This window comes from Molossus molossus, unplaced genomic scaffold (genome assembly GCF_014108415.1).
Source record: "Molossus molossus isolate mMolMol1 unplaced genomic scaffold, mMolMol1.p scaffold_m16_p_12, whole genome shotgun sequence".
Taxonomy (NCBI): Eukaryota; Metazoa; Chordata; class Mammalia; order Chiroptera; family Molossidae; genus Molossus; species Molossus molossus.
Genome location: NW_023425347.1, coordinates 32,459,293 through 32,482,312, shown reverse-complemented (window position 1 = coordinate 32,482,312; position 23,020 = coordinate 32,459,293). Strand labels below are relative to the sequence as shown.

At 32.9% G+C, this 23,020-nt stretch overlaps 1 protein-coding gene across 6 annotated transcripts in view; it reads right to left on the bottom strand.

Annotated features, from left to right (window-relative positions):
* The window catches only part of ZNF644 (zinc finger protein 644), a 99,870-nt gene that overhangs the window by 12,806 nt on the left and 64,044 nt on the right, over positions 1 to 23,020 (bottom strand). For 3 of the 6 annotated variants that reach the window (XM_036255115.1, XM_036255114.1, XM_036255113.1), the window contains 2 exons: positions 8,923 to 11,956; positions 8,146 to 8,751 (listed from right to left, as the gene is read on the bottom strand). The exons of the other annotated variants lie outside the window; for them this stretch is intronic. In XM_036255115.1, coding sequence (XP_036111008.1) covers positions 8,146 to 8,751; positions 8,923 to 11,926 — 3,610 coding nt within the window. In that variant the 5' untranslated portion in view covers positions 11,927 to 11,956. The remainder of the gene's footprint in view (positions 1 to 8,145; positions 8,752 to 8,922; positions 11,957 to 23,020) is intronic. 6 annotated transcript variants of the gene reach the window in all.

Here is a 23,020-nt window from a genome sequence, read left to right as displayed (position 1 = left end):
AACTATTCATCCTTCAAGTTCATGGTCTAGCTGAAACATTATAAAGCTTTCCATAATAGTATGCTTGTACTTATCCCACTGGACATGATTATGTTTATGCAGCTCGAAGTGCAAGGCTGTTATAACCTCAGAGTTGGCAGAGTCCTGGTACAATACAGTAACTAAAACTTTTGTTGAATAAATAAAAACTTTCTTTGACTACTGGTTTTAGTTTTCTTTCTCATTTTAAACATAATGACAAGAAACATACCACATGAACTATTTTTGTTTATTCTTTTTAGGCTCTATTTAACAATGAGACAAACAGTAAAGGTAACTTGATTCCTAACTCCACCCAAAAGAAGGGCTAGACTAAAATACCTTGAACTCCTACAACATTTATATCCAATATACCATTTATCTGTATACTACCTTGAACAGTTTTGTAATGTTGAAAGTTTTATATGTGTTGCCATTAATGCTTTCCTAAGTTCTTTGATTACAGGGGCATGCTTCATACCTCTCGTATATTCCCCATATAGGCTAGTCTGGAGGAATTATCAAGGTATTTTCTTTAATAAAAAGCTGGTGTGCCCCTTTAATCATAATAAAAAACCTTCAACTTGTATTTTGGGCTAAATGACTCACTATAAAAGCATGCAATTTCTTAAAGATGCAATATTTTAATAATATTTAAAAAGATACTGCAAGACACTCATAAAAAGGACAAATAATTTAATGCACCTTGAGAAGCTTTCACAATACTCTTTTTTTTTCCTTTCCATCTCAGCACAAAACGTTCCTATAGCACTTTCCATAATATAAGAATTACTTTCCTGGTGGCTTATACAGCCAACTCAGCACCTGGCACTGTGTTATATGTTCATTAGCACTTGTTGCATGCCTCTATAACCAATTATGTTATAGCTGAAAATAAGCAAAAGATCCTATTAGGTAACATGCAATTGCTATTACACTTAAAACTAATGGTATAAAAAAGTAAAACACTGATTCAACTAAAAAAAAAAAAGAATGTAGATATATTGCATTAGTGGTATTATATTAACTGAGAGGCTCTACTACCAATTTTTTAATTATTTTTTTTTTCTCATTGAAAAGTCATTCTTGCCTTGGCCGGTTTGGCTCAGTGGTTAGAGCATTGGCCTGCAGTCCAGAGAGACCCGAGTTTGGTTCCTGGTATGGGCGCATACCTCAGGTGCAGTTTGTCCCCGGCCCTGGTTGGTCGTGTGGGTGGCAGCCACTCGATGTTTCCCTTTCACATCAATGTTTCTCTCTCTCTCCCTCTCTCTCCCCCCACTCTATCTGAACAAAAAATGGAAAAATGTCCTCAGGTGAGGATAAAAAAAAAAAGAAAGAAAAGTCATTCTTCAGTTATGTTGGTGAGTCTTTTGTTAGAAAATAGCAACAATCATGCTTTACTTCTAAAATGTTATCATGGAAGTATTCTAAAAATAATGAAATAGCCCAGCTGGTGTGGCTCAGAGGATTGAGCATTGTCCCATGGACTGAGAGGTCCTGGTTCAAATCTGGACCAGGGCATGTGCCCCGGTTGTGGGCTTGCTCCCCAGCAGGGGGCATGCAGGAGGCAGCCAATAGATGATTCTCTCTCACGCTGATGTTTCTCTCTCTTCCTCTTTCTCTAAAAAAAAAACAATACAAATACATTTTTAAAATAATGAAATAGAGCCCTACTCCCAATTATGCTTGCATATAAAATATTTTTTCCTTACATTATTTTAAGTAACTAAAAATTTCTAACTTACTTTAAAATACCGTAAGATCAGTATTTGATTAAAAAATATAATACACAGACAAATTTGAATTCAATGAGGAAAGAAAATTCACTTGCTGCCACAGAAGTGTTATGATTTCTAAAATATTACTATTATTGATTCTAGTCAGTATCAGTCCCTGAGAGAAAGAATCACTTAAGGGGAATGTTTTCAGTCTGTGGGTAGTGACTTCTTAGTGGGTAGTAAATCAATTTACTGGGCCATAACCAGTATTAACTTTAATGAAAAAGAACAAAATAGAAAATATTTGAGTTCATCACAGTCAATTCGGGTAAGTGAACGAGTGGGTGTATTACTGAGTTTGTATGAGGGATCAAGATGTAAAATGGAGTCCCAATAAAAATGTTGAACACAGCTGTTATTCTTTATTCTTTCCCAAACATAACAGATTGTGCAGATATGCATTCATCTTACTGACATATTTCCTTTCACAAGATTCCCTCTACTCAGACTTCAATTATTCCCCTTTCTTCACCTGTTATATTTTGAGCTCAAGTTTTTTTTTTTTTTGGTTCCTTATTGCAGATTGAGTTGATAGAATACACTTTGCCTTAGACAATTTAAAATATTTTAGAAATTTTAATAACTAGGGTGACCATGTAATTTATTGTCCAATACAGGACACTTATGAAAGAGGCACTATTATTTAATTGGAAAAACATGGCTACGCCAGTATGTACGACTATTTTATTAATAATGAGTAACATTGTGTTCTTAACACTGCCAGTATATAAAAGATGTAACTTAATTAAAATATTATTAAACACAAAAAAGCCAATAGTTAAAAGGTCCAAAAACATCTAATATGAACTATATGAAATTTCTGATTTTAATGAAAATTACATGTTCTTATTGGACTGTATAAGGAATTAACAAGGAACCAATTTGTATGAGCATGTAAAACATTAATCCACAGAGAACAAAACCTGAAAAAGAAGACTACCAATAGTGCAGCCTATATTAATTAGAATAAATTATTGAATAAGAAGTATGCCTTGAATTTACCATATAGAATATAAAGCAAACCCCTTGGCACTAGTCTCTTTGGACAAAAATCCATTGAAAAAAGTAAAACAGCTTCATAAATAATTATCCACATTTGAAGGCACATGAAAATTATTAAACAATTTATTTGAACCTACCCAATAGATGATAAACTGGGTCAGTTCTGAGCAAAAATTTAATCTGTGAAGTTTATTCTTTTTGGCAAATTAACTCTGTCCCAAGAATGGCTACCTCTTCCATCTCTTCAGTTCCAAAGCTTTCCTACTTTCTTCATCATTTCCTTTTACTAAAATTAGGAAGAATGTTACATTTCAATTTATATTTGTGATTATATTAGTTTTGATGTTACACAAGTCGGGCATTTCAAGAATCTTTTAACTCATAAAAAAAGAAAAAGATTTCTTAGGGCTTCTGATTCCCAGTTCTGTGTTCTTTCTACTTCATTTTTATTTTGCTCCTTCCCTTTTCTCAGTTTTCCACCATAGGAAGGGTCCACGAATGATAACCTTCAAAAGATATGCAAAGCCTATATATATATATAAACATTTTAATCTGTGGACAAATGAGTGCCTGTTTCTGGAATGGGCCCATCATTTTCTAAAATTCTCAGAGAGGTGAATGACTCCCCCAAAACTGAGAACCATCAAATTAGAAGTATTTGAGTCATCAGCAAATAACTACTTGGGGAAGCAGAGAGGCATCTTTTCAGTCTGTTCAAACCAGCTATAATATTTATCCCCTCAATAGGCCACCAGTTCCCATAGAAGAACCAGGAGCTGGGGGCTTCAAAGAAGGCTTGGGACTTTATTCTATCACAGGTAACCAACCAGGCCTTTAGCATTTAGTCTAGGTACATCTAAGTTTTTTCTTCAAGAGTAGGTCACAGTTAAATCTACATGAATGGAGAGTGAGCTAGGAATACAGACTCTAGACATTCTTATGGAGGCTCTAGTCCAATCTATTTTCCTTTTACATTGTTCCAGTTCTGTGATATACTTGGATTAAGGTAAGGTTTTTTAAAAAAATGATATTTATTTTATTCCTCAACAGTATGTACAAATTCTTGAAAAATAATGTTTTTACTCATATGAATTGATAAATCCCTTATAAGATATCTTCTGTACAGCTCCCCCTCTAGGACCATACATTGGGACCACTGCTTTATGCCAGTGAAACTGATATGGGAGAAGAGAAGAGGCATGTGAAGTTTAAATATAATAGAGAATTCTCTATTTGGAAAACAAAAACATTATTAAGGCAGATTTTTACAAAACTTCTTGGTTGGCATAATTAAGCAGCCAACAATTCATTTGTATAGCTCTACTGGTCAAGACAACTTTAAAAATCAGGGGGAAAGTTTCAGAATTTCCAAGAAAATGAAGTATGAGTTTTTCTATTTTTCTTAAAAGTAGGTATGGGCTGTGGAAAATATCACTCCAGCTTTTCTTCAGCTTTTCATTTATTTCCCTTCTCTTTATCCTAGAAATGCCAAACACTTTATATTTTCTAACACTTCTGACATTTTGGTTAGAATTTAATGGTATTTTAAAAATAATATCCCCTTTTTTTCTTGATGCCCAAGAAATGTATTCTCATTCATCCTACATTACTTTTTTCTCTAATAATGACATTTTTTAGGTAATAATGTGTTCATTAGAATGTACATTTGGTCAATAAAGGGTTACTATCAGTTATTTACAAGTAGTCCTACTTTTCTGAAAGATTTCGCATGAAGAAAAAGCTTTTTTTTTTAATGGACTACAAAATCTGTACTAATAGATGAGCCTTTGTGAATATTTGAGTAATGAACCTGAACTGACAGAATAGAACATTTTCTAAAGGCCTCTGTAATCTAATCCAGGACTAACCAATTTTTGGATCCCTGCTCTAATTAAGACTCTTCCTTATTCAGTCTTCACCAGAATGCCCCACCTTAAATCCAACTTTATATTAGAATTTTCCATTACTTTCATTCTGCATATGATAGATAATAGTGATTAAAACAAAGGTCTAGAATAAGACAGCCTTGATTTGAAATTCAAATTTGCTATTAATAACTACATAAGTTTGGGCAGAGAGAATTACAGTATTTACAACTCACAGTGATTATGAAGATAAATGGTATGCATATAAGCTGTATAGCATAGTGCCTGATACAATAATAAATGTTCAATAAAAGTTAGTAACTATGATAACAATGATGATTTTCTGTTTCTACAGCCTTTTATTTGCACTGCCTCCCTGCCTCTACTGTCTACAATCACCTTTCAAGCTTGATGAAGGTGAGAGTAGTATCATAAAAACTAAAACTTCACAGGAGGACTAATCCACTATAGAAACTAACTCTATTTCCCTCCTGTAACTATAAATGGCCAATAGTCATCCCTGGTCATCTGTATATAAAGTCAAATGAAAAAGCAAAGCAGAAGAAAGAAATTAGTATGAATACAAATATTTTTTTGGTAGCAAGAACATATTGAATGTAAGCCATAGGAAGACATGAGAAAGAACAAAAAAGCTGGGAAAACAACAACTAGAAGAAGGCAGACGGCAGTGATCTAAAAGAGCAAGAGAAATAAAAAGATTGAAAGGAGAATTTTAGGCAAAGGGATTAATATAGATCTATTTAGTAAAGAGACTATATTTTTAGATGTGAGAGAAATGGGATTTGTTAAAGCAGAGTAGCTAGAAAGGCTACAAATGAAAAGAGCAACACAGTTTGTAGAGTAAGAAGCAGTATTATACATGAATAACCTAATAAAATGTTCACAAATTAGCAGAATGAAGAAGTATCTGCAAGGTTGGGTTAACCAACCAAAAATAACACAGAAATGTGCATGTTAACATTTATATGGGTAGCTATATTTATTTATCCTAAATACAGTGTAGGGGCATTAAAGAGAAATCTATTCAACTGTCAACATGGGCCATTATTAAGGCCTGCCCCCTTTAAAGATCTTATCTATAGACTAATGAAAATTTATTAGTTTGCTTAGTTTTCTAATCAAGTGACAGAGTTGAAATTTCATGATAATGTGCTTTCTTATCTAATAAAGCATTTCCCCAAGCTAGAATTACAATCAAAGAGAGGTGTCTTACTGGAATCTATTAACAAAAATAAATTTAAAAGTCAAAAACAGTATAATTTAAAAATCAATGGGAACAATGTAGACTCAAAAGTTCCACACACCTCTATTGGGTTATTTTTTTCCCCAAGTCAATAACAGCCAAATGAAAAAAAAAAAAAAAAAACTTGTTGAAAATTTATCTAACAGTTTACAAGTTGCTGAAATTCAAATATGTATTCAGACTCAAATGCTGCTTACCAAAGAAAGCCATAAATATCACCTAAATTAGCACCAGTCTGGTGAGAAAAAAAAGTGTCTTGTATCAAACGGACTTGCTGTGTTATCTGTTCAAACATACCTGTACCAGTCAAAAGTCCAGCACTCTTCTTTCGTGCATAAGCGCGTAAGTGGTTGGACAGGCTAACAGCACTTGTAAACGTCGTATTGCAATGCACACATGTTCTAAGCTTCACAGGCATACCTATCATTCAAAAGAAAACTATAATCCAGTTCTCACTTCAAAAAGTGAAATTTTCTTAGCTAAAAGAGTGAAGAAAAGTACCACAATATGGATGGTTTAAAAACGTTCAATGAATTAGCTTAACTTAAGGAGGGGAAATTCAGTTAATTATTATTAGTTTGTGTTAGTATTTGTAGCCAACCCATGCTCTTAGGAAAGGTGGAAGAGAAGTGTCTTGAACCTTAGAGCTCCTCTACATTTAATACCTATTATCACTTTCTTGCAGATTTCTGTGTTACGCAGATCATTTCCTAAACCTAAAATACAATCAATCCTGTGATTTGGATAGCATAGCTCTGTTCAGAAGTTTCAAAGTTCACAACATTATCGATTAAAAAAAATTTTTAAGTCTAGTTAACAAAGTCGTAATTAAAGTGTTTTACCCACAAAACCATAAAAAACTCAATACTAAAGTAGACTTTCTGATGAAGGCAGGGTGAAAAGGTGGTAAAACCCACCACTGAACGACACATTTTATTCAGGGCATTTATGTTCACTGCTCTGCTCAATCAATAATGAAAGTTAATAATATGAAGTTTTTTGCTAAAATCTTTGTGCTAAATAAATGATCAACAAACATCTTTGTCATCACAAAAAAGAAAACATGTTGAAACAATAAGAAACCCCTAACTTCTCAGACAACCCTCATTCCCCCAACACACACGTCAATTGGTGTCTTCAACATTATTGTGATAACCACAAATATGCTTTATCTCTCAGGAGTGTACTATACCTTGGTCAACACAGCTAACAGAAGCCCATACAAAATAAACTGTTTTTCAGACCACTTACAGTGCAAGATAATCTTTCCTTAAATCAAAACTGCCTTACATATATCTGAGATGTCCCAATGTCTGCCCAAAGCAAACAAATAAACAGTACAGCAATTTTATTCAGTATTAACCCATTGACCCAACTTTTACCTTACACACATTCAACTCAGGGCTAACATTATGAGACCATCTAAGTTAATCTTCAACATTCTTAACCTCCAAAAGAAACCTATATACTTAACATTTTTCTAATCTAAAAGTATAAACCAGACTTAGCAATACCAAATAAAGTTTGGCTACTTTATCTACCACATCATTTGCCAATACATACAAAATACTCCTTTGAAAAGGAAAAACTACTGGTGCACAAGCACTAAGCTAAATCATCTGTTCTGTTCCATTAGAACTATTGTAAAAACTAAAACCCCAAACAAATGTTTCATACTCACAACAGTTCTCCAAAACCAAACTATCCCATGGTACAATGAGGAATTGGAAGGGGGAAGTTTCTTTCGGTTCATCACAACACACAACAGACACCAACCCATTCAGTTGAGTTTGTTTTGTTTTACCTAAGCAATAGGAAAACCAACAGCTAATTCTTGAAAACATTATCACTTTGGAGCACTGGTAAAAATATGACAGGTTTTGCCTTTTGGGTAATGCTATGCTTTTGAATAACGTCAACCTCCCATCCATAGAACCATCCCCCAGTCACAGCAAATTTTGTTTTTACAGATCAGCTTTTTGTTTGTTTTTGCTTTTGTTCTCACCTTACATTTTGACCAAGAAATGAGGCACAGAGAATTCAGTGCTGGTGAGCATCAATTGATGATTTTTATAGAAGTGACAGTATAACCAATCTTTGTTCTGAAAAAAAAGCAGCTTAAAAAGATTCAAAGAAAGTATTTTCTACAAATAGTCCAATAAAATATGCATAATTAAATTGTTTAAATTATGTAAGATAGTCATAAATGTTTTCTTACCTGAGTGCATAGTCAAGTCCATTTTTTGTGGATGATACATCAACGAACTATCTTCATTTAATGGAAGAACACATTTCTGAACAAATCTCTTTCTTGCTGTTTGATTATGGATCTTTTGAGGAAAGATAGCAGAATTCCTTTCTTCTCCCATCCTTTTATTTTTAAGTAGTTCTATCAATGTAAGAGACTGATTCTTTTTTCCACTGGGCAGTTCTGGTTTTGTTTCATCATATTCATTTAAGAAACTCAGCCCTTCTTCCTCTGATGCAGACACTGACAGAGCTTCAGTCTTTAGGCCATTACGGTATGCTTCAAGAGGTATAACATTTTGAGATAGAAAGTCATCACTTGATGCAAGTTTTTGAGCTACAAATGGTCTCGGAATAATACGACGACTGTTCAATGCCTTTAAGATTTTTTCATATTTTTCTTCATTTTGCATCATCTCATTCAAAACACAGATTGGAGATTTGTGAGCATCCCACTTGGTCTTTCCAAGTCTTTTCAGGTGGCCTCTAACATGATTTGATAATCCAATTTTAGTATCGAACCAACCACCACAGAGCTGACAAGTGTGTTCAGAAGTGGTTTCAGACTTCTCTATAGCTAAAAAAAAATTTTTTTAAGAGTGATATCAGAATTTTTTATAAATTGACCATCTTAAAGCCAATGAACTGAAATATGAAATTATGTGATGCTAATAAAGACTGAATTTGAGCAAAACTTTCAAATCCTTTGAATACAGTATTAGCCCAAAGACGCTATAGGAAAACTTACCTTTTCTAACTCGTTTAACAGGTGTCCCTGTGCCAGTTCTTTTGAAATGTTGCATTTTGTCACTTGTGGCTATTTGTTCTGGTGATACAACATGACGGGCTTCATAGCTTAATCCTGCTCTATGAAGATGTCCCCTGACATGATTTGACAACCCAACACCTGTTTCAAATGTTGCTGGGCAGTAAGGACATGATTTTTTCTCAAGAGACAAGTCAGTCCAATGAAAAACAGAACTATGCTTTGACAAAGAATTTTCTGCATTTTCTAAATGCTGAGGATCATGTATGTCATGCAAAAAGTTATTAGTTCCAGCATCTTCATAATATTCAAAATAAAAGCCATCATTTTGATCATAACTAAGGGTAGCATTTTCTCCAGGCTCTTGACCTTCTACTTTGCTTTTAAACAGAGGGAATAAATTTACATGTTCTTGATTAATATCATTATAGGTTTCATCTTCTATAGCCTGTGTAGTGTAGTCACCTAGCTCAACATTATCCCAGGAACTTTCATCTTCTGTTTCATAGCTATCTTTCTTTTCAGCAGAATTAAGTTTCTGCAAAACAACAACAGTCATTTTATGCAAGAAATCTGGATAGCTATCCAAGTCTTCCCCTCCAGTGGAACTTTCCTTCTTAGATTCCTTAACTGCTCTCTTTACAGATACACGCCTGCGGTCTTTGAAGCTTTCTGGCCTTTTGGTGTCAGAGTTGTGAGAGTCTGAAATAAAACTATTGTTGTGAGAATTACTTGATGATGAAAACAAATGTAAAGAATTTAATGAACCAGCTTCTTCTTTTTTGAAATGCAGAGGATATGATTCACCTGATTTTTTTATCATCCTGTAGTTTGCATATTTGTGTCTATATAAATAGTTGCTATTTGCCTTGGCATTAGATTTTTCTTTTACTGCTTGATGGAAATACTTAGGTTTTTGGTCAATGCTGCTTTTAATCATTACAGTCTTATGAGAATTATTTTGATTGCACATGTTTACAACACCTGACTGGGCAATGCTTTTCCGAGCTTTTTGTATTCTGTGTGGCCGCTTATGGAATTTTGAAAAATTACTTGATTGTGAGGATGATCCATATGTTCGCTTTACATCTTGTTTTAAAGCAGAGTTCTTTGGAAATGTGGTTGACTGTTGCTTGCTTAATGGTTTAGTGCTATCATCATCTACAGGTTCTTCAAGGATGTTACTTTTTCTTTTACCAAGTCCAAGAGCACGGCCAAATGAATCAACACATGATGATGAGTGTAAGTACTCCATGTGTTTTTTCAAAATACTTCTAGCTGAAGTAGTAAAAGGACACATCTTACATACATAGGTAGCTGATTTTTTGGATGATCCTGTAACAGAGTCTTTCATGAAAGACTTTTTTTGCGTTTTTCTCTGGGCTACATCAGAACTAACAATAGGACATTTTACCACTGCTCCATGGGCAATGCCTCGATGGCATTCCAATTCATTTTCTGTCACTGCCATGAAGTTACACTCTTCACAGCAATAGTACCTTTTATCTTTTTCATGGGTTTTAGCATGTTGCACAAATGTTTTAGGGCAATTGGTACCAAATACACACTGAGGGCACTGTAACCGTGCACTTCTTCCTTCATCCTGAAGTTCTTTCAACTCACGAATTTCCTCCATCAACTTCTGTCTTCTTTCTTGGTGAATAATCATATGCTTTAGAAGTGAGTTACGATCTCGAAATGTCCGCCCACATTCTCTACAAGCATATGGCCTTGGGACATTAAGATGGCGAAAGTGACTATTCCCATCTAAATGATACATCATATGCCTGTGGAGGTGCTTTTTCTCCCTAAAATTCACATTGCACTTTGTACAGGGGTAGAATGATGGCTCTTCGGTGCTGAAAGTAGCAGGTGACTCAGAATCACTTTCTTCACATTTTTTTTTTAAGGTATTTGAAAGAAAAGTGCTAGTATGAACAGGTGAACTGTCTTCCCCACACTTATCTGGATTATAAATTAGATGTTGAAAAGCATCCACAGATTCCAAGTCTTCATCAGTTGATTCAGGCTTCACTTTTGATAATGCATATTTCTGTGAGTCTATTGCTTGTAGTTCTTCATTCTGTTCCATAAAGTCTACTTCTAGCATCTTTGACTTAGTGGGTATACAATTAGAATCATTAAAGCAATCCTCAGTATAACGAGTTATTTTACTTACATCCATTTTTCGCTTTCTCTTTTTTTCTAGACCTACTTTAGAATGAACTGGAGCTTGATCCACTGTCTCTTCATTAGTCATAAGAAACTGAATGAACTCTTTTTGAGGGTCCCAGTTTGTATCATTTTCTGACCTAAATTCATCTGTACCTGAGGAAATGCCTGTTAATGTATTGACACAATCATCTTTTACCAATACATTTTCATTATCCTCACCCACCTCTACTTGATTTATTAAAGTGCTCTCTGACTTTATACTACTCCCTACTGAATTCTGAATGTCACAACCAACTGAAGCAGAGGTAGGTAGTTTTTTAATGGAATGGGTTGGATTCTTAGCATGTGCTACATCTGATAACAAAAACAAAACTTGGTGTTGACTTGCTTTCTGTGGTGTAGGTAGCTGAAGATCAGCTGCCACCTTCGAAGTTGAACAAGATTCTGTTGGCTGATCCACAGGCTGTCCAGTGGTTAATGAAACACTGCCTTTATTCATATTGGAAGTCTTAGTTAAGGAGGAGTGTGAAACTGGTCCATTAACAGCAGCTCCTTTAGGCAAGATATAGTTTTCACTAGAAACAGTAGGAGCACCAGCATGTATAAATAAAGTAGACTGGCCTCCACTTAAGGCTTTTTCAGATTTGTCCTTTGACAGTTCTTCAGGCAGAGTGAATGTATTACTATTCTGAAATGTCTGACAATCTTTTGGTTTATGAACTCCACTCTCTTTGTCTGAGATAAAATTGTTGTCATCTAGGAGTTCTTCTTTAGCACCAGTAATATCGGTGTTTATCTTCAAATTATCCATATTGTTGGCAAGCCATTTAACACTTTTAGTCTAGAAAACGGAAAGAAAAAATTTAGATTTGCATGAAAGAAAAAATATTAGAATGCATAGTCGAAAGTACACATTTTTATTAGCTTAATTATACTCTTTATATTGAGATCCTAATAATTTTCTAAGAATAAACACTAAAAGTGTCTCAAAGATTAATATTTGGTTTGTGCTTGACAACAACAACCCAATACCATATATACAAAAATCTCTAGAAAAAAGCAACATAAACACATACACAGAGACACACAATATAAAAATGCTACAGAGAAAAAAAAAACCTTAACATCTCATATACAGATTGCCAACAAAAAGAAAATTATCTTAAGTACATTTATTATGGACAATCACTCTATACTAGAGAATAATATAAATTGTTAAAACATTGCAGAGAAGTTTTGTCACTTAAAAGTTCACACCTGGAAGAAGGTAAGAAAACATCATTCAATAAAGAAACTTACTTGCTATCAACATCAATGACTAATGTATGTTAACAACTTTTTTTTATTTTTTAAAAATTTAAGATTGCTTTGCTCTCAATGTTTCACAGTCTCCTAAAATTCTAACTTAAAAACCATTTTATTCACAGGGTTTTGGTCTTTCCTTATATAAATTACCCTTAATTTTAAATTAGTAAAGTTAAAAGTAATAAAGTTTTATGTAACTTTAAATTTTCATAACCTGGGCCCCCAAATTCTAGGCATTGCATAAAGGTAGTTATCCCATTTATCATCTGAGAGTCTAAAACTTTTTACTCTGAAACACCATAAATATGTTACAATATTAGGTTACTTCATATTAAAATGTAGATTAAATTTTTTTCTAGGTGTTTTTGATAATATATTTAGTCTTTATGAGAAGATAGAATAGTTTTTTAAAAGGCTGCTGAAGTTTGGGAGACATACATACATTCCATGGCTATAATTACTACCCCTACTGTTAAGAGTTCCGTTACACTCTATTCTGACCCTGCTCTTAGAAATGGCCACATTATACAAGAATTATTTGTCTCTTTGAAAGAATGTAAACTATTGGAAGGCAGGGACTGTGACCTAGTGATCTTCATATCTCTGAAACCCAATACAGCACTTGGCATAGGTGTTCAGGCAGTGTTTGTTGAATAAAGGAATAAAGTGTTGAATGACTAAAAACATAACAGTAAAATCAAAGCAAAAGCTCCTAAAGTATAGGAAGAAAACAGTTTCCTTTCTATGAAATCTGGATTGCTTATTCAAATAATGCAAATTCCATTATTTCTTGACTTACCTACTGTATGTAGCAAGGCCTTCAAAATATCCAATAATCCTCAAGTACAATGTAAAGAACCCACTATATGGCAACTCTAGGTATTAACTATTTGAAGTACTGGCACAAAATTCCACATTTCTTTTCCTTTTGTACAGAGTAGTAAGTACAGTTCATTCATTCTCCAAATGTTTATTGAGCCCTTAGTATGTGCCAAACAAGACAGACTAGGTTCCTACTCTCAGATAAAGAATAAAGCCTTCCATTGTTATAGTATTTAAAATTTATATAACAAGTAATACCATTTTAGGACAGCAAGAACTTACAATCCAATAATTAGAAATTAGACATTTTGAATAAAGTTTATTGTTTCTAATAATTTCTAGGTTATCAATTACATGCTTTGGAAAGCATTAAGTCTAGTTCAAGAATTTAAAAATTGTTTCTAATTACTTTCATATTTTACAACTGGAACAAGCATTTATAAATATGACCTTATCTTGTGAACAGATATGTTCTTTATTACAACACACATTAACAAATATCTTTCTTTGGCATTATTATTTATACCAACAATCATTTTTCCACCCCTCATAGGTCTTAGAATTCTGTTCTGAGATTGGCAAACTTCCAAATTAATAAAAATAGACTTCCAATAAGATCATATTCAATGATATCACCCCAAAATGGTGCTAATGTAGCACCCAGCAGGAGTCTCTTCATCACATACACAGAAGTTAAAAATGGGCAGCACATAAACATGTGTTAGGAAAGAGTGTGCAAATGTCAGTGAAAAGAAAACACTGATGATATACTATTTTTCATTCCTGATATTACTCATTAAATTTGGTATAAAAAATATACCCAAACAGGAGCAATCTTACATAAATCTGAAATGGAAAACAGAGTTTTTTAAAAATTAGACTGAAAGACACTTACTTTTTGTTCTTACTTATTATAATCACAGAGGTAGACAAATATATGCTCAGTCAATTTGAAAGCCTATATTAGCTTTTCTCAACAGGAAGCAAGGTTGCTAACGAAGTGGTAAATTCAGTGTTAATGAGTGGCTTCACTGTTACCACCTCAGAGGTAAAACCTTCCATGTTCCATGTTCTACCCATCTGTTCTGGTGTTAGAGGTTCAGAGATAGAACAGACGCTTCCCATTTAAAGCAACTTCATTGGTAACCCCTGAACAGCAGGGTGACAAACTATGATCATGTTGGCTTGGAGACTGCATCCTCATTACTAGAATGGCTTTATAAGAGCCTTACATTATGTTACATTAAGTTTACATTCTCAAGATTCCAAACTGTTTTTGCTCAAAAACATAAAAAGAATGTACGTACATAACAGATCTTTTCTCTACAAAACACATCTAGCAATAAGAAAAACAAAAGATCAAATTAAATATTTTTTAAAATAAAAGGAGGTCTTTAACAGTCAAAGTTTTCCTTCACACCTACATAATCAAATATACCTTACATGCCCCCAAATTAATGATTATCTATCTCTACTCAAAAACAAAGTCACTCTTCCAGAATTTTTTATTAGTAGTACATGAATATTAAAAATCTATTCCATCAGTTAAATAGACTATAAGCAATTGACTCACTAAGCTGGTATTTAACAACAATGAAAAAATTTCCTGTTTTAATTTTCAGAATATATTTTAACTGAAAAATGTTAAAAATACATTTTTAATAGTATTCAAAACTCATACTGATTACATCAATATACAATGCAGAATAATAGATCATCAAAATATGTTGCACTGAATAATGGATCTAGAATTTTGACATCAAAAATTATTTCCTTACACTCATGGCTGATTATGTGACATCCAGGCAAGAAAGCATTTGACTTGTAAGCTCATTTCACACTGTCTCATATAGCTTTTCCAACTCTCTTTATATAGTCAAATATGCATAACAGAGCCACCAACACCATTTTATGTTAATATAACTAAGTAGGGAATAGATTTGAAGGTAGGCATTATTAATTAAGTTTAAAAAGGGAAACTAATAAATTAATAAACTAATGTTATATTGCTTGGAATCCCTAAATTTCAATGAATTTGCTGTTATTAACTAGGATCTTTTTATAAAATGTTGAGACATTTTTACTATGTCTTCCATGTAATCATATAACCATAGAATTTTTCTTTTAACTGAATTTTAAAATGTTCTTTTAGAAAACTCAACACACTTTATAAAAAGCTGCAAATGGAATTTTAAATCTACATAAAACATATTTCACTTTCTAGAAAATAATAATGAGTTCTACAGCTATAACTGCCTGTAGTTATATACTGTGAGCATTAAAAAAAAGTACAAAGGTCAGATCTGTCTTCAAGATGACAGATCATCACTTATATGCCTGAAGCTAGACTTATTGTCTCAGAAATCTCAAACATCAGTATTTTTGCAAACTATCAGCACTTGCTATAACACCCTCACTACACTACATCTTGAGGTTACTACAGAAGAAATGAGGTGATAATTGCATATTAACATAATTATTCTGTAATCCCTCTGAGCAAGCTTCCTAGGTCACTCAGTAATTCAGATTATATACAATCTTCCTGGCATCAAATATATGCTGTCCACTTTCTGTTCATGAATAATTCTTTTTTTTAAGATAGAAAATTAACTTAATTTCATTCTTTTATGTACATTATTAATTGTATTTATGGCCAGTAGGTTAATATTTTGTGGGTACTTATACATAATGCCAACCTTTGTCATGCAGTATAATTTCACACAAAAATATAGTACAATCTGCCCATGTTCTATATTAATTCACTAATAACTATATTACACAGCTGTAAACAAGTTATAATGTTGCCCACTAGCTGAGTTACAGTTAGGATTTGTCACATTTTCAAACTCTATGGTTCACTTAAATTATCCTTGAGAAACACAACAACTTCAGTCATATATACAATTGGATTAAGAGAAAACCATTCACAACTTTTATTCTAATTGTAAAACAAATCTTAATTAACTGAAATAGTATACTTAAGATTACTGTAGTATTTAGACCTATATATATTCTACACAATGTACAAACATATACCTAAGTCTCATCCAGTTTATAATGCAAGTGAAGAAGAGTACACTGTATATCCATATCATCCAGGCAGTCCCTTACTCTGGATGTCATATTGAGAAGAAACACTAAAAAAATACAGAACATGCATAAGAGTTCCAGCATGCCACAAAATGAAAAAAGAAGAAAACTTGGTATGTTTAGCCTAACAATTGGTCAATATAATTAACAATCTTCAAAGTTTGAAGCTTTGGAGTACAGAAGGAAGAGTATATAATCTGCATATATGCATGACCAATGAACATAGACAACAAAGCTGGGGAAAGGGGAGGAGGGTGTCAATGGGGGAAAAATGAGAAACATCTGTAACAAAAACAATAAATAAAAAATTAAAAAATATATATAATCAGCCCTGGCCAGTTTGGCTCAGCGGTTAGAGCGTCGGCCTGCGGTCCGGAGAGACCCGGGTTCAGTTCCCGCTAAGGGCACGTACTTCGGTTGCAGTTTGTCCCCGGCCCTGGTTGGTCGTGCGGGTGGCAGCCACTCGATGTGTCCCTTCACGTCGATGTTTCTCTCTCTCTCTCTCCTTCCTCTCTCTCCCTCCCACTCTATCTGTACAAAAAATGGAAAAATGTCCTCAGGTGAGGATAAAAAAAAAATATATATATATATATATAATCAATATGTTTGAATCATAAAGATGTAGATTTCATCTCAATAAGAAAAACTAGAAACAGGAATAATTCAGTATTACAAAGGGTTGTACTACACAACAGTGAATTGAATGGCTCACTATGTTGAACTATTTGTCAGGAACAATGGAGAAGGGAATATGACACTTGAGATTGGATAAAATAATTTTTAAGGTCCTTCCCCATAGGTAGTATATATGTTTAATGTTTGCTTATTACATTCTTAACATATAATATTATTTGAAATAATGAGCTAAAAACAGAAGTGAAATACACTACTAGACTTTAAAATCATTCCCTAAATTCAAAATTACCTGAAATAAGCCTTTAGTCAACCTGTAGTATGTTCATAAGCTGATTCTTGAACAAGGAGAAGTATGGCACCAAATGACTAACACACTGAAGCCAAAGAGCTAATTTGCATAACGAAAACTCTACATATAGTCAAAGAGGTTTTTTCGATTGGCAATACCAAAAAAAATTGTCAGAGTTTGAACATCTAGAAAATACATAGATCATGAGCAGAAAATAAAACAAAATACACTGGGCACATAATGCTTTCTTGCCAGCAGCATGTGGCACTGCCATGACAAAGTAATGATTTACATGTGATTTTACCACCTACCACCAAATTACATTGCACTTGAATAGTTTTGTTCCTGATGCCATGTATTATCTTCATTATTTAATAGATGTTAAAAATGGTAAGGTCCTAGATCATAAGGACCTATTAACACAAAGTGATTCTAACTGATTATGTTTAGTATACTAAACACTAAACATAATGATTCATCTTGAAAAGCTACTGTGCGGTAAAATTAAAGCAGGTAACTTACAAGGAGAAAAAAGGGGGGGGGGGGGTGCTACAGAGGCATTACATATCTTTAACAACCTAGAAAAAAATATAGTAATGTGAAGCAACAGTAGAAAAACAGGGATATTCACTAAACAAATGTTAATTCCTAATCAACAATTTTACAATTGAAAGAGGAAAGACAAATCAGAGTTGCAACCAAAGGCGCATGCTTTTCTGTAGTCAAAACAAGGTACGTGATCATCTCAGTTTTCACAGGGTAAGTGATGCACATATACACATGGTTCTAACAAGAACAATTCATGCTTTTTTAAAAAAAAAATTATTAAGTGATAACTTCTTTATGTGTTTTCTAAATCAATCAAACTTTTGACAATTGTATAATTAACATAAGTAAAAAATGTGTCATTTCCACACCCCAGAGGTAATGTGTCAACTCTGCCCTCCAACACTGACTCAGTATTAACTGCCATAAATTGTTATTTTACTTTTGGTCTTTTTAAGTCTATGATGAGTTTGTTCTTTGTGCTTTTGTTCTGAGATTTTTTTTTTTATTCCTCACCCAAGGATACTTTTCTATTTATCATCAAATAGAGTGGGAGGGAGAGACAGAAACATCTATGTGACAGAACCACATTGACTGGTTGCCTCCAGGAATCAAACCAAGACTCATTGGTCCAAGGGCCAACACTCTCAAACTGTTTTGAGATATTTTATAAGTATTAACCCATCATGTCCAATCAGTACAAAAGAAGTGTGTTAAAAATCCTAGGAAGACAAAACACATAATTATATTAGAAATAAAAACAAAGATAATAAAAAATACCCAAAGTGGTAAATAAACATTATATATACATATGAAATGAACTGCTTTAGAAATGAAATAATTAAAAAGGGCAAACTGAATTCCACCATTAAAATATTATTTTACCTATACATTTGCAATGGTCAGCAAAGAGAAGGAAATGTGACAAAGGAAGCTTTTGAGTACACAATCAGCTTCAATATCAGATGTCTACTGCCTAATGGTTATTCAGGAAAGGCTACAAATTTGTTTAAGAACTTAAAAGCTAAGAATGTTCTTAGTGCTGCTGATGAAATTTCTGCCCCAATCATGAATGACTCCACAGGACCAACATCCATTAGAGTATGCACATCACATTTAGTGTCATGACTGCAAATTCAAACAATTATGGTTTCCAAGAAATTGTTTATAACAGTTAAAGGATTAATGTGTGCCTTAATAGAATGCCTGGAACATAACAAACTTTATGTTATTTTCTTCTAATACTAAAACAATTTTGATCTTTCAAATTCAAAAGTTCACATATTCAACTGTATATACATTTTTTAAAACCTTTGTTGATTTAAATAATTAAAAATAAAATTCATTATAAAAATTACATTCATTTGCCAATCACATATTAACCATATTTAGAAAATACAAATCACTTATATTCTAAAATGGGAAGTAAACTTGAAGATTATGACATCCAGAGAATAAATTATTTCACTGAATTATGACTTAATTTTATAGAAATGTAAAAAAATTCTATAATTCTGTAATAATTTATGAGTACTTAACCTTTCACCAGTATTATACACATTTAAACTGTACTACGTAAATTCAAATATATATAGGAAAGTGTGACATCTCATTGAGAACTAGAACAAAACGAAATCAGAAATTTTATTTTCTATAAAATAGTATTTTTTAGTAAATGTGAACTCTCTTACTGACATTATCATTTACTCAATTTTCCTTTCTTTCTCTAAAATCAGCCCTCTAAAATCCAATTATCTTCTTAAAAAATATTCCAAGGTAACCACTACTCTACAATTATGTTGATTTAGGATGGTAAAAATTTAAATACAAGAAATTTGCTTTCCTTGAAACAAAGTATGTAATCACTATTTTTTCTATGATTTAACATCTGAGCTGCTAACAAGTTTTTACTTATTACACGTACAATTTTGTAGTTTCATTTATAAAACCAGAAATACTTTTATTGTGAATTTAATTACAAAATTTTACATAAGATACTACATAATATTTAGAAAATGCAAGTACTTGTTAATAATATAATATATAGCTCTATTCAAGCAATTATGGTTTAAAAGAATTTCTTTCAGGTTTACTCATAGAAAGAATGGTCAAGAGTAAGAGACTTACAGAATGCATGATTTTCAATTTATCCAATCCATAAAACCAAAATGTTATCAATAGTACACTATTCTTTTATAAAAAAGATAACTAAAGCACATTTAAAATTGAGATCATTTCAGTTGGTCTGAAGGTTGTGGATTACTGTTAAGCTAAAATTGAGATCATTTCAGGGAAATTTTTAATTATTCTAACACTATCAAATGATACTGCTGGTAGTTTCATTATTTTTTAATTACTGCTATCTGAGGAAGACCATACAAAATACATATGTATGAAAAACTGTTATCAATTAAAAGTAATACATTATATCCCCAATGAGTAATATGAATTATACATTCTATAGTTCAGAGGAGGTAGAAAGTACTATAAAATACCACAGCTAAGAAAAGCCTCACAGAAAAGAGAGGGTTTGGGCTAAATTTTATACTTCAGAGCCAAGAGACTCTTTGGAAATAGAAATGTCTGGGTTTGAAAAATGAATCCACAACTTCTAGCTTGGGGTCAAAGTTACTCCATTTTCCTTATACTTCCATGGCTTTATCAATAAAATAAGAATGCAGCCTATTTATAAGATTGTAAGGATTAAATAAAACAATGTACATAAAGCATACAGTATAGGGCTTGTCATTTAATAATTATTCATTAAGTGTTAATTCCCTATGACTCTCACCATTTATTTATTTCATTTATTGGATGACAGTAAATGTGTGCACTGCTCCTAGAGGTGGAGACCCTTATAAGCAGAAATTTATTCTGGGAGGAATAAATTTATTCTGCTACCTGGGACTTGGTATTATTACTCCCAGGGTATAATAAACAGAATAAATGGGCAGAAGCTGAAGAGTCAGAAGAAGAAGTATATCTTAAGAGTTCCTGGGACTATAATAATAACACTCTTATGGGGATAAAGCAGGGCTTCAGTAAAATAATATTTAATAAGCAAACAGGGGGAATTACAGTACTTGACCCAGTACTCTAAGGAAAAAGGACATGAAGTGGCCTCTCAGGATCTAAGAGCTTCTGATTCCTTAGGGTCTATCAAGGACATGAATTATCATTCCTCACTCATAAAATACCAATGAAATGAAAGTAGATGTACTAGAAAAGAGAGACATACCAAGCTGGATAAAATGATAAACTAAAACAGTCAATGACAAGAACTGCTGGAAAGAATGGAATGATAATGTCAAATAAAACAAGAAAACTAAAACTAGGTTTCATACAAAAGAATATTAATTAGAATAGCATATGCTGTCAAGACTAAGTGTTAAGTCAATGGAGTAATGACTTAAGAGTTTGGAGTAAAATTATTTTGACTATATCCTATACAGAGACACATTATATAATATTCAAATGTGAGGGGACATAACCTCTAAAACAGTGGTTCTCAACCTGTGGGTCACGACCCCTTTGGGGGTCAAACAACCCTTTCACAGGGTCGCCTAAGACCACTGGCCCATCGGAAAACACATATTTCCGATGGTCTTAGGAACCTAGACACCGCTCCTCTATCCATCTCCAGGCGGGTCTGCCCACATGCAGATAAGCCCACTTACAACATGAGAAACTGTATTAAAGGGTCACGGCATTAGGAAGGTTGAAAACCACTGCTCTAAAAGTTACCACCCACCTACCATCTCAGAAAACATTTTCCAAGAGGTTGAGTGTGTGGGGATCGATCTGAATATGGCTGAAACTAATGTGTTAAGTATAATTTTCATTATTTTATACAACAATGAGGTTACAGATATTGTTAATAGTAATTGAAATGATTAAGATATTTCTTAAAATTATAAGGTTAATCACTAGACAAATAAAAAGAGGAAATAAATATACTCAACATATGTGATATTTTTAGATTCTAAAATTATTGTGTTTCAAATAAAAAAGTACAATATGCTTTGAGTGCGAAGCTGACAAATAACTTTAAAATGAAAAATTTCTAAAAAGAAAAACAATTTCTAAAAAGAAAAACCTTCAACAGGTGAGTGGACAAGCATAGTGAATACAGCTGAGGAAATGAGGTCTTCCTCCAGAACACAGATTTTTTTAAGGGACAATAGGATGGTTAAAGAAAATAATAAGAGAAAAGTTAGGGAATGCAAAGTTTAGATCCATAAATTATACCAAGCAGAAATTAAAGCAGAAGAAACCAGCGGAATGGAGAAGAGGACACAACAGAAAAACTTTTTCAGAGCTCAAGAAAAACTGAAATCTTCACGTTAACATGGCTTAATGAATGCTCAGCAGAACCAAGAAAAACACAAACCATTTGACAAATCTTGGGGAAATTTAAGAACTCTAGGAATAAAAAAAATTCTACTAGTTTTCAGAAAACAAAAACTTGAGAACCTACAAAAGAACAAGAATACACAATTCAAAGTCAGTAGTGCTGTCAGACTTCTGAGGGAAAATGACTTTTAAAATAAAATCTGCCTGAAAAAATTGCAGAAGTAGAACACATTTGTTATGATCTCCTCTACCTTTTCCACTTTCTCCCACTTCAATTACCAATGTAACTGTCAGGTGTATCCTTCTCCTTTTTCTTATTTATACAAATATATATATTTAAACAAAAAAACAGATATATATATATATCTGTGTGTGTATATGCATGCATTTGTTTTGTGTTTATCTTTACAGAAATGTGATTATAGATAGCCTTATGGTAGTGTTTTATTTCAATATAGGTTCTTTAAAGTTGTAAGTGTATTTTTTAGTTTAATGTTCATTTCCAAATCTCTATCAAAATGCATGTCTACCTCCAATATAAGAATATCTGTTTCCCTGCATTCTTAAAATGTTTGCCATTTATCATGCTGCAAGATGTGAAAATAGTTTTCAACCCAGAATTCTATAACTAGCTAAACTAGCATTCAACAACAAAATATAGGCATCTGGGGGCAAGCAAGGATCCCAAAAGTTTACCATCTACAGATGAAAGAATTATTCATGGAGATATTTAAGCACAGGGAGAAGGAAACATAGCGAAAAGGAAGACATGAGAATCAAAATTAGCAATCAAACCACTGATACATGCAATTAAATCTAATAACTGTTGATAATTGTTCAAAACAAATTCCTCTGAAATGAGAA